The sequence below is a fragment of the Portunus trituberculatus genome, chromosome 39, assembly GCF_017591435.1.
Source record: "Portunus trituberculatus isolate SZX2019 chromosome 39, ASM1759143v1, whole genome shotgun sequence".
NCBI classification, from domain to species: domain Eukaryota; kingdom Metazoa; phylum Arthropoda; class Malacostraca; order Decapoda; family Portunidae; genus Portunus; species Portunus trituberculatus.
Genome location: NC_059293.1, coordinates 9738504 through 9752464, shown reverse-complemented (window position 1 = coordinate 9752464; position 13961 = coordinate 9738504). Strand labels below are relative to the sequence as shown.

Here is a 13961-nt window from a genome sequence, read left to right as displayed (position 1 = left end):
CTAATGAGTAGTGCATATTATGCGAGTGTCTAACCATCAAAGAAATCTCCTTGGATACTGAGAAATCCAGCATTCTGAAAGTGAGGAGACCCTCCCACGTAGACGCCCTCTTGTTTGTCCACCTCCAGGAATTGTTGTCCCTCCAGCAACAGCGAGGCGTTGTGCAGATCACCATCCCCGTCGTCCACCACCAGAAAGATTGACGAGCCAAACCTGACCCACGAGACAGCTGCTCAATACACGCTATCACAGTCCTATCACCAGAGAGAGCTACTTGGCATGGAAGAGAACTAAAAGCATCTGCATCAATAAAAGTTACCTTTGGCTACAAATTGCAGTGATCATTGTTCTTTTCTCCATACCAGTACTACCTCCATTGTTCCCTGACTGAGAAGAATCTGAGACCAATTCTTTTTCAATGAGAAGTAATTCCATTCTGAGCCTTGGGGACATGTATGTAAATAACCATTGAAATTGGTGTAAGAGAAAACACGTAAAAATGATCAATTAATTACGAAAGGAATTACGTACCAGTAAAACAGTAATATTCCTTGATAAGTTTTGTTGGAGCAGAGATCTAGTAACAAAAACTCAAAGTCACCCCGTCATGAATTTTCATTATATCCACCCCGGGCAGTGACAGGTACCCTACCTGGTGGCAGCAAGGGAATGCCAGCGCCCGTCGGTGAGGACGACCCGCGAGAGACATGTGGAAACTGGGAGTCGTGGGTGGAGGCGCAGCACCGCACACAGGCGACCACCCACCAGCTGCACAGACCAGCTGTCCCGGCCATGCTGTGATGACAGCACTACCAGCTCGCCTCTCCTCCTCACGGTGCGGAACCTATTGACGGGAGTGGCTGACAGGTTGGAGAGTGGAAAAGTCACATTGGACATTGCAGGCTGAGATTGGCAGCACCTACCTGAGAGTGATAGAGGTGGTGTAGGCCAGGGGAGAGAATGAGAGAGCCAGCTTGACGTAACTGTTGGGGAAGAAAGTGACGGGCGTGGTGGGCAAGGCACAGCCCGGCCCGCCCCATCCCTGCTGGCACTCGCACTGCAGTGACCCCGGCGACCCTCGACACCTGCGGTACAGGAAAAAAACAGACACTCATGTGTCTTCCAGTGCAGAACGTGAAGGCATGACATGAAGCACCACATTAGCACCACCCACCTGCCATGCACTCCGCACACGACATGGTTGGCAAGACAGTCTGCGGCGGGGCATCCTGGAGTGCTGGCCTGACCCAGTACACTGCTGCCCAGGTCAATCAACTGTCACAAGATAATATTTACATCGTGTTAGTTACTTTTACTATACAGATCTGTCATTACTTTAATGTCTTAAAATTCATGTTAATTTTTCTTTATCATGTACTCCTCTTTCACATTTTTGGGTTTACACAGTTATTCAAGAAAATTAGTCATCAACCTCCTTCTCATCACGTCCCTTTTACTTAACACAGGCCGCTGCCGAGGATCGAGAAGAGAGGAGAGGGAAAGACAATGAATAATCAGACAGCAAGACACTATTCATGCCATACTTCAACTTTCTTCAATTTGTCTGGTTCTGATAGGTCTTAAGGGGGTGTCACACTGGTCTATGATACGCGGAACGAGAAATATTTGCCCGAGATAGCAGGAATTTGTCCGAGATTAGCGGGGCAAAGTTGGGATCGTTAGATATCCATTCAGACTCTTCGTATGCTATCCCATTAAAAAATAGATATGAAATATGTAATAAATGCCTATATTATTTCAGATAAAAAAACAACATGCATATCTTTATATATATATATATATATATATATATATATATATATATATATATATATATATATATATATATATTTTTTTTCCGTTGTGGGGGAAGATGAGGCGCAGACACAAGCCTCAACCTTGTCATATATTACAAGTCACGCAAAACCTTCAACCTCGTCAAGAAAATACAGCTGTTTGCCTCCAGAAAGTAAACGTCGTGTACCAACATAAATGCACTGTTGGTGATTGTAGTCACCTAAATTCAAGGTACATCGGCTTCACAGCTACTACTCCCTTGTCAAAGAGGATCACCGCTCATCTCCAAGATGGCGCAATATGCCGCCACTACGTCAGCCAGCACGGCCTCGTGCTACAGAGACAGCACATGGAGAAAAACACCGAAATCCTCGAAAAAGTTAACATCATGATGATGATGGGAACTACGCTTATATACTTAGAGAAACCTTCCATTAACATCCAGCAACAACCAAAAGTTTCTCTACCTTCGAAGCGGCCTCCTCTTGGCTGCAGCCAAGCTGTAAGCTGATTGGCTCTCACAGCCCCTCCCCCCACACACACAAACACACACATCGCATCCGCCACGAGCAGTCATAAGAGGCACTACCTGCCCAGTCTGCTAACTCTTCTCTTGAAGATGGTCCAGACAGGACCGAAAGACGTCTCGAGAACGCTATGGATTTTGGCGCACTCCTGAATCTACATCCGGACAAACGCGAAATATACCAAAGATTCTTTCTAAAAAGAATAACGCTCAAGTTGCTATAGACTTCAACAACACACACACACACACACACACACACACATATATATATATATATATATATATATATATATATATATATATATATATATATATATATATATATATATATATATATATATATATATATATATATATATATATATATATATATATATATATATATATATATATATATATATATATATATATATATATATATATATATATATATATATATATATATATATATATATATATATAAAGTCAATAGTTGCGCTCACAGCAATCATCCTCAACTCCAAAGTAGGCGTCGCACACCTCTTGGTTCTTCTCTAGCTTCTTATTCCTCTTCTTCAATAACAGGAAGAGCAAGTGCAATTCCAGCACGAAGCACAGGTTGAGGTACAAGCGACATGTTTTCGTTCTCGTTTGTTTTGATTAGTCTTGGTTTTGGTTGCTGGACTGTTTGATTAGTACAGCAAGAACACAGACAGTTTGTGTGTGATAACGTTCCTGGTTTCATACCAAGAACCATGGCCCGCGTTCTGCGTATCATATACCAGTGTGATACCCCTTTTAGGGATTTCTTTTTGAGATCGCAAAATTTTGTTATGATATGTAGACAGCATTACATCACCTGCATATCATGGACGTGCAGGAGAGAATGACAGTGGATAAGCCAAAAAAAAAAAAGAAAAAGAAAAAACCCTCATTACTAATGTTCTGTTGCTCGAGACAGCCTACGAGTAATATGCCACTCTTACCTTGCCATTGACTCTGATGTTTCTGATGCAGCCGCGGAAGTGTGGCGGGCGTGGCAGCTTTGCATCATCACTCACTACTTTTGTAGGCACCAAGCCGCCCACCTGAAGCACCCCACTTGTATTAAGGACACGGGCACTCCCTGGCAGTTTAGTAACACTTCTACAAGTGTGTGTGTCTGGACGGAGAGGTGCGGACGACTGGTTAAGGGCAGGTCCCAAAGAAGGCACAGGTGATTCATCCCAGCTACTTCCTAAACACAGATCCACGATCATCTCCACCACCTGTGGGAGACAAAGTTTGCTGATAACTAACAACACGCACAGATGTGTGTGCGTTTGTTTGTTTGTGGGCAAAAATACAGTCTGCTCATTTAGAGTCCACCTGGCCTCACCTCATCCCTCCAGATGAGGTCTATCCTGTGCCACGTGTTGTCGGCCATGGAAGGAGAGGCATCCAGGTTCAGAGTGATCGGGCCATCGCCAAGGTTTAGCAGTAACATTGGCCGTCCCTGACGCAGCTCCAGCAGTAGTAGATCACGCACACCTGCGCCATGGTCGGAACCTTCTTGTGGGCCAGAATAGAGCAGTGTTGCTGTCTTCGCTGTGCTCAGAACCTCCAAGCTCAGATGTACCTCGGCACAGGGTGGGATAGGCGGTACCCACGCCCAGGCACTATCTGTGGTGGCCCCGATACCAGTCCCCTTCCTCCCACCGCTGGCCTCAAAGTGCCTGGAGAGGACCTTGCAGCGGGAACCCCACGTGCCATAAGGACAGATGCACCTGCCAGAGAAAAGTCAAGTGATTACTGAAGAAATGTGTGGTCGAGTTATATGTGGTAGAACTAGCACATGGCCGAGGCTGTGGGTCTGAAGACTTGTATAGAACAGTAACTATGACTCTTTTTAGTAACTATTTGTGATTATCATAGTCATGGTCGTATACATATCAATTTTTGTTTTCTTGTTTGCCTGATGCTCATCAGTCATATAATCTGAAAACTCCAACCCTCGCGATACTGAACTGAAATGGAACGTACATAATAACAACCACATCAAGAAATTAAATGTCAGAATGTATTGCATGAGAAATTATACTCATTTCAGGTTGATTCTGCAGTTTTAGGTATGTTCTATAATTGTGTTATCTGTGGTGTGTGGCGGTACTGTCTTTTTGGGTGGGGAGGAAACTCCAACAAGACCAATAAGGACCGAATCAATAGTCAAATAAAAAAAAGCAGGGAGAATGATTGGTGAGAACCTCCTGGACGTGGATAATGTATATCATGCCTTGTTAATTACAAAATTTGACTCAGTATTGAACGACAGTAATCATCCACTACATAATCATATAAGGAATTGCTCAATACCACGTAGCAGCCGACTCAGGATGCCAACATTCGGTACCCAAATTCGACATCTACTGTCTTTTATCCCCCGAGCTATACGGCTTTACAACTGTAAATTTAAAAGATAATTTTCTTTTTTCTTCTTCTTCTGTGCTATCATTATTGGAGACTGATGATATCTTTGATGTTACATTTAATTATTTATTGTGTGTTATCAAATTCCTATTATGCGAGCCCTGTAGTTTCCATTGTTTATGGAATAATAAAGTTATACTTACTTACTTACTTACTTATTTACTTACTGATACTCACCTAACGCCTGAGGATGTGGCGAGACACCTGCCCCCGTTAAGACACGTGTCAGGGGAGCAGGAGGCGGCCTGTTGAGGCGTGGCGGCAGTCGTGCAGCCACAAGGGCCCCGCACCACCACATGTGGCCCCACCACCGCCGAGGAGAAGGCATCCACCACACTGAAGTCGTCAGCAAAGCCCACCCAGCATCCGCCGACACACCTCTCCTCTGCCGTCACTTCCGGTGTGGGTGTGGCGCTTTCACTGCAGGTGACCTCGCCCACTTTTATGCCGATACTTAAAGCCTCGCTCAGCTGTGCAAATAATAAGACAGAAAAATAGCAAATAGTAAGACAGGAAAATAAAGTGAGATACAAATTAAATAAACATAAATTTTAATCATTATAGCGAACAGACGTATATGTTCGTTTCTCATGGAGGGTGAAATATAGATCTGTCCAACTCGAGCGCTAAAAAAAAAAAAAACGAAAATAGTTTGTTCAAGAGTTCAAGAAACGCTGATTTGCTGAATAAAGTGATGAACATAATTTGAAATTACGCAGCATCTTGAAGGTATCCAGTGCATGTAATTCCAGTACAAGCTCATGTAATGTTACTTCATGACACAAGACTCTGCCAGCTGATGTAGAAAATGTTTCTGAAAAATAACGAAAAGTTACAATATTGTATGATGAACTGATTGCACTTGTCGCGATGAACTGTTTCTGAGTTAACAGTATGACGAGTGATCTTGTGGAGGAAATGATGCTGATTGTGGACAGATGACGGCTATGTGAAGCAATGCCACGGAGCGGTGAGGAGCAACACGAGAATGCAATTGTATTGTTGTTGTTGTTGTTGTTGTTGTTGTTATCATTATTATTATTATTATTATTATTATTATTATTATTATTATTATTATTATTATTATTATTATTATTATTATTATTATTATTATCATTATTATTATTATTATCATAATTATCATGATTATTGTAATTATCATCATCATTACCGATATACTCTCAATAAGTAAGACTTACTTGTTTTATATGATACAATAAGATGTAATCAAAATTGGCAATTCCCACGGCCGATAGCCAGACCCGCGTGGCCGGGGCGCCTGCGTCCTCCAGGGGCTGCACGGTCACCACCCGCACCGCCGTGTCTGCTCCGCCCACCAGCGGTCGTACGGCGGCGATCAGGCGACTCAGCATAGACACTCCCTCCTGCGACAACAATAGCAGATCATGACAACTATTTCTGTTTATTAATCATCTTACAGAAAAGTAGAAATCATGGTCACTATTCTTTGTTTATTGATTTCTAACTTTCTGCTTCTGATCACTTTTTTCTATAACTTCTCAGAGGCATGAATGTATTTTCTGTTGTTATTAAAGGACACAGCTTCAGATACTACTATAATTTCAATGTGGAAGATGTTTCGGGTAACACTGAGATAACACTAGCCTTTTCATCTGAGGGTTAGGCTAGTTCAGATTTAGATTGATTGAGTTCATTGTCTTTACTGTCAACTCCATTATTATGTACTGTAGATCACGGTACAATAGGGCGTCAAATTTTGCCGAAATATATAGTTATTGTCTGGAAATCAGTAAGCTATAGGATAATCGCCACAACCCCAATATTTCTTTCATCTAACGGGTTTCTTTAAATTAAGGAATGCGTCATCCGCTCTCCTCCCTTTACCTCCCCGCGTGCCTCACCTTGGTATCGTGCCTCACCACGCTGTGACTCCCAGCCGCCAACGTTACCGGGCACGCGTGGACCACTTCGTTCCTGTTCAAGAGTCTCACATGGACTGTCACATTGGCCTCCACGTTCCTCTGCCCTTGGTTGCTGTCACTCACCAGGAATCTCAGGTGGTACCTGTTGTGAGAACACAGGTGTACGTGGGTGAAAAAAATGAGTTATATTGTATATAGTCTGCTCTACCATTTAATTTCACACTTGTGACATATCGAGGAAGGATTATTTCAAATTACTATTTACTTTCGCATTATAATGACCTATGCATATGTACCATGAATACCTTGGCAAAACAAAAACAACTCTCAAGACTAGCCTCCGTGTTCGTGGTCCATGTGCGGATTACCTGCCATCCGGGGTGGAGGGAGCCATGGTCAGGTGGCCGCTGGAAGTGTCGAGGAAAAATCCGGCTTGTGGGTCTTTCCAGGCGAAGGTTTTGCCGACGTCATCCCAGTCGTCGGGGTCTCGAACGTACACGCGTCCCAAGGGCACTGCAGATCCCCGGTGCTGAGGGTGACATCAGGGAAGCTGAGCTATATATATTGGTCGAGAGACAGCGATCATTTTGTTCATCCTCAAGACGGCGACTGAGTAACAGATGAGAAGAGGAACTAACGAACATCTGCATACAAGAGGAGGCTAATGCACAAGGTGTGCGTGAGCCTTGCAGAGTGTGTGGAGAGTGTGACCTGCAGTGTGTATCAGGGGTGTCTGGAAGTGGTGAAAGTCACTGCTTCTCCATCAGTGAAAAACAAAAATAGCGATGTAACCTCAGACAATTGACAGCCGTTAGTGATGGAATGAGAGAGGAAGCTGTGTGTGTGTGTGTGTGTGTGTGTGTGTGTGGTGAAGGAGCGGGGATGACTTGCAAACAGAGTGGAGAGAGTGGTAGCGCGGTGTGAGGGGACCTAACCTGCATGGTGTGCACGGTGACGGTCTTGGCGGCGGGCGCCATGGGGTTATCGTTGAGGTCTACTACGTGCATGGTGAGGGTGACGGTGGCGGTGAGAGACGGCCACCCGGCGTCACCGACCACCAGGGGTACAAGCATGGTAGAACGCTCCTCTCGGTCCAGCACCGCCCGTGTCCACACCACGCCCACGCCCCGCCCGTCGTCCCCTCCTGCACCACAGGAAGAAGTCAACCAAGGAAATGAGTCCTGCTTCCTCTGAGGATGTAAGGAAGCTGGATAAAAATTTAGGATGTCAACTTTTAGTGTTTCAGTGACTTACTCTTGTCCAGCGTAACTCTGACGTTGTCGGTGACATGGGGCAGCGCACGGGGGTCCAGGGAGATGGTGAAGGGTGGCCCGTGACCCTGCCGCCAGTCGTCGGGGTCACCTAGCTTGACCCGTGCGACCAGCTGAGCCTCGCTGTTCTCCGTCACGCTCACCTCGCGAGGCTCCAACAGGAACGGCGGGTTGTCATTCACATCTGTCACGTTTATCTGTCGAAGTTTCGTTGCTTGTTATCAGAGATTTCACCGATTCTGTCTATTGCATGATAATGAATCAACATCAGCGTTTTCACCCAAGGGTTATGTTAAGTTCAGCTAGGTTAGATTTAGATTAATCAAGATTTTTATTTTCACTGCTAATCCCTTCACTGGGTTGGTCATGACTAGAAAAATAAGGTCTAGAAATAAATAGTCAACGTCCCAAAAACGAGCAGGTTGGGATTATTTCCACAAGACACTATCTATTTCGGTGCTGAATGATATTTATATTACTGACACAAAATATATTGCATTCATTCTCAGCCATATAGGTACGAATCACGTGTAACTCTGATCTCAGCTTGGCCACGCATGGGATGGAAATAACTGAAAAGCGTCATGTTATTAGTGACGTTCAAGTTTGTAGTCATTACTCGTTTCTTTGTCCTTTCATGTATTTCTTCTCTTTCCTTAGTTTTATGCAATTTCTCTCTCACGATCGTCATTTACAGTCATTTTATTTCTCGTGGCTTAATTCCTGTCCTTTCACTAAAGCAGGTATGGTGTGGCAGAACGTCCCTTCCACGATACATCCTTACCAGTTCTACCTTAAGATGACCCAAAATTAGGAAATATCACGCCATCAGAGCCTCTATATTTCGTAACAATATAGTTGATGAAAGTGGGCCTACTCTAGTCTCCAATTAATTTTCCCATCGTTGAAAACCCTGAAATAGCTCGAGGAATAGATGGGTGGATAAAAGTAAGATGGTAATTGTGGAACAGTGAGAGAAGGCAAGGCAAACAGAGAAGTAGATGAAGAAGTGAGATAGATTTTGCTGGGATTGGCTGGAAAAAACAGACAGACGACGTGGATGAACTCGAGGTCTTTGTTCTGCTGTGCAAGACGTAAAGACGCTGCTGGCACTGCTGATGATGAAGAAATGCCGCCCTCTCCTCCCACTCTGGTGAAGTGGTTCGCTTTTGGGTTCTCCTTTGTTTATCTTTCCTATATTTTCCTTCCATCTTCCTCGTAGGCCGGGAAGATAAGATTCCACTGTAATTTACTGAAGTGGCTCTTATAATAGACGAGGAAAATAAAACGTGGCCTTCCTAGCCCCGCTCTGTTAAGTCCTCGGTGTGTTCAGTTTTCCACAGTAAAAAGACGCCAGGAAAAAGTTTGAAGTGAATGAAGGTACTCACCCTGTCCTGTCAAAGTGGTCTTTAACAATTGCGCATTCTCTGCTTCTGAGGCAAATTTTTCTTTGATATATATATACATATATATATATATATATATATATATATATATATATATATATATATATATATATATATATATATATATATATATATATATATATATATATATATATATATATATATATATATATATATATATATATATATATATATATATATATATATATATATATATATATATATATATATATATATATATATATATATATATATATATATATATATATATATATATATATATATATATATATATATATATATATATATATATATATATATATATATATATATATATATATATATATATATATATATATATATATATATATATATATATATATATATATATATATATATATATATATATATATATATATATATATATATATATATATATATATATATATATATATATATATATATATATATATCTATCTATCTATCTATCTATCTATCTATCTATCTATCTATCTATCTATATATATATATATATATATATATATATATATATATATATATATATATATATATATATATATATATATATATATATATATATATATATATTTACAAATTTTTTTTTTAGATCAGAAAATGTTCACCAGCGTTTAGATTTAGATCTGATAAAAAAAAAATTTTTTTGAGATAAAAGAAAAACTAGTTTGAAGAAAATGTTAGTCTAAAAGTTTATATTCATTCTTGAAGTGTGGATTGTGTTATAAATTTGCAAACGAAATACGATTATGATAACCATCGCACAGTTTTCTGTGATAATAAGTCTGACACGTACATACAACTTTTGAGGATGAAAATTTCTAATTATTTTTATGATTTCGGAATTCGGGATAAAAAGAAAATTTTCTTAGGAAAAAAAAAAACCCTGAAAAACAAGAAAGTTGAGCAATATAAACGAAAACATTTTCCCCAGCTTTCTTCTCTCGAGGCGTCTTGACGTGGGAGATAGAGAGGACTGGTGGAGCGGTCTCGCTGATTACACTTGTCGGATGATCATTTGTATAAATGCCGCAGTGAACGACTGCACAAAACTAGTTTGTAATACAAAATCACGGCAAATAAGATAATTAAAAGAGATTTAAGTAGATAAAATGATCATGATAGTAATTCTACTTCCTTTTACTTCAACTACTACTGCTTTTACTACTTTCCATTTTAAACTTTATTTCATTCACTCAAGTATTATAAGGACAACATTTCATCTATTTCACTGCTAAACACTGGAACACTCTGCTTTCTTGTTTTCTTCTGTTTGCAATGATTCACTCTTTCAAAGTGGGAATACTAGATCCGCTTAAAAAAGTAAATTAGTTTCTACTCTCTGACCTTCCTCACGCTATAAGTTTGTGGAGCTTAATCTTCCTCTGCCCTCTCTCTCTCTCTCTCTCTCTCTCTCTCTCTCTCTCTCTCTCTCTCTCTCTACACTCTCCGAAATTGACGCATTTCATGTTGATTTGAATGCCGGACTGTGATGTCAGTGTTGGTCGCATCTACATTAGTATGATTCTTAAGTATTACATGCAGTTTCCTCCACATTAGACGGATCTTTCAATTTACCCATGTGGAACTGTTGCCTACCCATAGACTTAATTGTGTCCGAGATGAGTGTAGAATGGACTAAAGAGAGAGCAAGGAAGTGGCACCAGTGCCACTTCCTCCAATGCCTTAATGGACATGGCAGCTGAGGGATGAGGCTCAAGGCTGGTGTCTCTCTAAGCTTTAGTTTTTGCTATTGCTTATATCTTAGTTTTCGTATTTTCCTGATACAAATAATACTGACAGGTGAAAAGAACTCAAATCACTCACCGAACACCATCCAAAGTTCCACAACATACATGCATAAATGTTTCAGGTCACCATTCCCTAACTTTGGTACATCATGACGCGACTCTTACTGCAAGGGTGGCGGTGGCGGTCCTCGGTGGCTCCCCATCGTCTACCGCCCACACCAGCACACTATGGGTGTCCGCCGCCTCTCGGTCCAGTCTGCCCACCAGACGCACTGCTCCAGCCTCGTCCACGACAAACTGGTGGCTGGGATCGCTGGCCGGATCCACCTCGTATCGGACCTGGCTCTGTCCGCCCTGAGTGGGATGGAGAGCGAGAGGCTGAAATGTTTGCACCGACGATTAATTACCGGCATTTGGCCAGAACAGACTTCACATCACGCAACACGCGGCGTCCCCGCGGCCAGAAAAACAATGCGGTGATCATAAGCCTAAAAGTGAAGCGTAACAAGCATGCAGCGAGCAAAGCCGAATTTCAGTTTTCGAGGACTGGCTTCGTATTTACTCATCTTCGTCTCTATTTGTTTACTAGTTTTATTATTTGTTCGTCAGCAAGATTCCAAAGAAATATCAATTGGCTTTAATGAAGTTACCAGGAATTGTGACTTCATGGCCAAGGAAATATACTGTTAAGGTTTATTGCGGCTCTAAATGTTGATTGAGGTTGTTTCTCCAAGCTCCCCAATATTTCCCTGCGGTACATGTCTACTACTGACAAAGTTTACCACATTTCATATCACTGTATGGCGGAGATGTGCACGCCATCCCAGTTCCTACTAGTGTCACAGATCAGCTAAAACATGATGAGTAAGACGTGCTTGCAACTTTGCACAATTCAATTTGATCTACTAAAGATAACGGATTTTCTGTTTTCCATGTAATCTAGTATTCTTTTTAATTTCTTTTTCATTTTATCTTATTATTTCGTCGGTCTTCTTTTCTTGATTCGCAACGTTACCACAGATCTTCAGGCGAATCCCGAGGTAAAACGAACAATTCAGTCTAAAGAACCAACAGATGAAAATCGAAGCAACACGGTCAACGAATACAGTCAAAAGAACCAACAGGCGCCGCTGCTCACCTTGTCCGGATCGAGGGCCGTGAAGGAGGAGAGGAAGGATCCCCTGGGGGTGTCCTCGGGCAGAACCAGACGCGTGAGGTCCTCACTGAACACAGGGTCGTTGTCGTTCTCATCCAGAAGCCTCAGCCTCACCCAGGTCTCCGCCACGTGCTGCCGGCGCCCCCACCCCTCCTCCCCCTGTGCTCAACGTAAAGACAGGCAACGAGAGAGAGAGAGAGAGAGAGAGAGAGAGAGAGAGAGACACCTCTTGATACATAAGTCCAGTGCACCTCATTATCGTTAAACAAAGACACCACGGTAGGAAGGTATTCATGACGCTTACACTCAAGGTCGCAGCACACTTCACTCACCCTGTCCGTGACCTGAACTCTAAAGGTGAAGCCCTGTCGGTGGTCGGGGTCTTCGTAGTCAAGCGGTTCCACGGACATGAGGTTTCCAGTCGGCACCGTTCCCGCCCCTTCCTCTACGCGGAACATCTGCCAGCCTCGCCCACTGCCCGGCACCACCTGCAGCAATGTCACGCTTAGCTCACCGCGCCATGACCTACCACACGTGAGGCATAGAATATTATTTTGGATCAGAATAAGCGTACCATTCCCTCTAAAGGTCACGTCAAATTTCCTATGGGCAAGTCACACACCATTAACAGCGCTCTGGTCTTTAACCCCTTTAGTACTGGGACACATATTTACCTTGAGATTTGTGTATGATTAGACCTTTTTATTGATATTACGATGAGTCTATGGAGTTAAGAAGATTAATGGCCACAGTCTTTGCTATTTTAATCCCCACATAAGTTTCTGAAGATGTAGAAAATCGCTAAATAGTAACTAGACTAGAATGATTATGGTAACGCGTCATGGCACTGAAGGGGTTAAGGGCATATAAGGAGATCATTCTTTCCTGTCTTTTTAAAGTTAGATTTAGAAAGCAACAGGAAGAAATTAGTTCTGAAATAAAGTGCTAGATCAAAGTAATGGATTCTGAAATCTGGAATAGTGCTAAGTCATCTGGTAGCTTTAAAATGTTAGACAAATTCACGAGTAAACAATTTAGGTGGAGACAGGTAGGTAACTTTCATGTTAGTCATGTGTTTACCTGATGGCTTTCTCCCAGCTTTCCTTATTTTCTGATGTTCTTTTTTTCTTAATTAAGTAACCGGATTATAGAAGCCGTGGACAATTATGACTGAAAAAATGAAAAGTAACTGAAGGACATGCATACGACTTGAGGCGTGGAGACAGTAAACTAGTTACCCTGAAGGCGAAGTCGTTGGTGGCGTCTGGATCCACGACGGTGAGTGTTGCCAGTACATGGTCTGGGCCAAGGCTCTCAGACACGTCCAGCGTCCATTCAGACCGCGAGAACCTCGGCGGTACGTCATTCACGTCCTTTATGTCCACCACCACCGTTCCTGTGCCTGGGGGAGAGCAGCCGGACACCAGCAGTCAGGCAAGGGACATTACCTGTGTTGTTTGAATTATAATAGCCGTATTCAGAAACACTTGGCTCTCTAATCATGACTGAAGGCCACAGAGGTAACTAGTCGGTGAATAAAATGTTTATCCCATTACTAATGTAAAACTTGCAAATGATTTGCTTTGGCCATAACATTAGTCGTAAAAAACCGTGCAGATTCATTTAAAGTCTTTTGAATGTTTTAGAATATGGTCCAATCGATAGATAA

The 13961-nt window shown here is 42.1% G+C and overlaps 1 protein-coding gene across 5 annotated transcripts in view; it reads right to left on the bottom strand.

The window, feature by feature from the left end:
- The window catches only part of LOC123515522 (putative neural-cadherin 2), a 329048-nt gene that overhangs the window by 3104 nt on the left and 311983 nt on the right, over nt 1–13961 (bottom strand). For all 5 annotated transcript variants that reach the window (XM_045274220.1, XM_045274221.1, XM_045274224.1 and 2 more), the window contains 16 exons: nt 13531–13694; nt 12625–12780; nt 12275–12451; nt 11302–11490; nt 7927–8140; nt 7608–7816; nt 7041–7201; nt 6652–6814; nt 5968–6153; nt 4946–5238; nt 3681–4068; nt 3289–3570; nt 1175–1275; nt 924–1085; nt 653–844; nt 35–213 (listed from right to left, as the gene is read on the bottom strand). In XM_045274220.1, the coding sequence (XP_045130155.1) occupies nt 35–213; nt 653–844; nt 924–1085; nt 1175–1275; nt 3289–3570; nt 3681–4068; nt 4946–5238; nt 5968–6153; nt 6652–6814; nt 7041–7201; nt 7608–7816; nt 7927–8140; nt 11302–11490; nt 12275–12451; nt 12625–12780; nt 13531–13694 (3216 nt within the window). The remainder of the gene's footprint in view (nt 1–34; nt 214–652; nt 845–923; nt 1086–1174; nt 1276–3288; nt 3571–3680; nt 4069–4945; nt 5239–5967; nt 6154–6651; nt 6815–7040; nt 7202–7607; nt 7817–7926; nt 8141–11301; nt 11491–12274; nt 12452–12624; nt 12781–13530; nt 13695–13961) is intronic.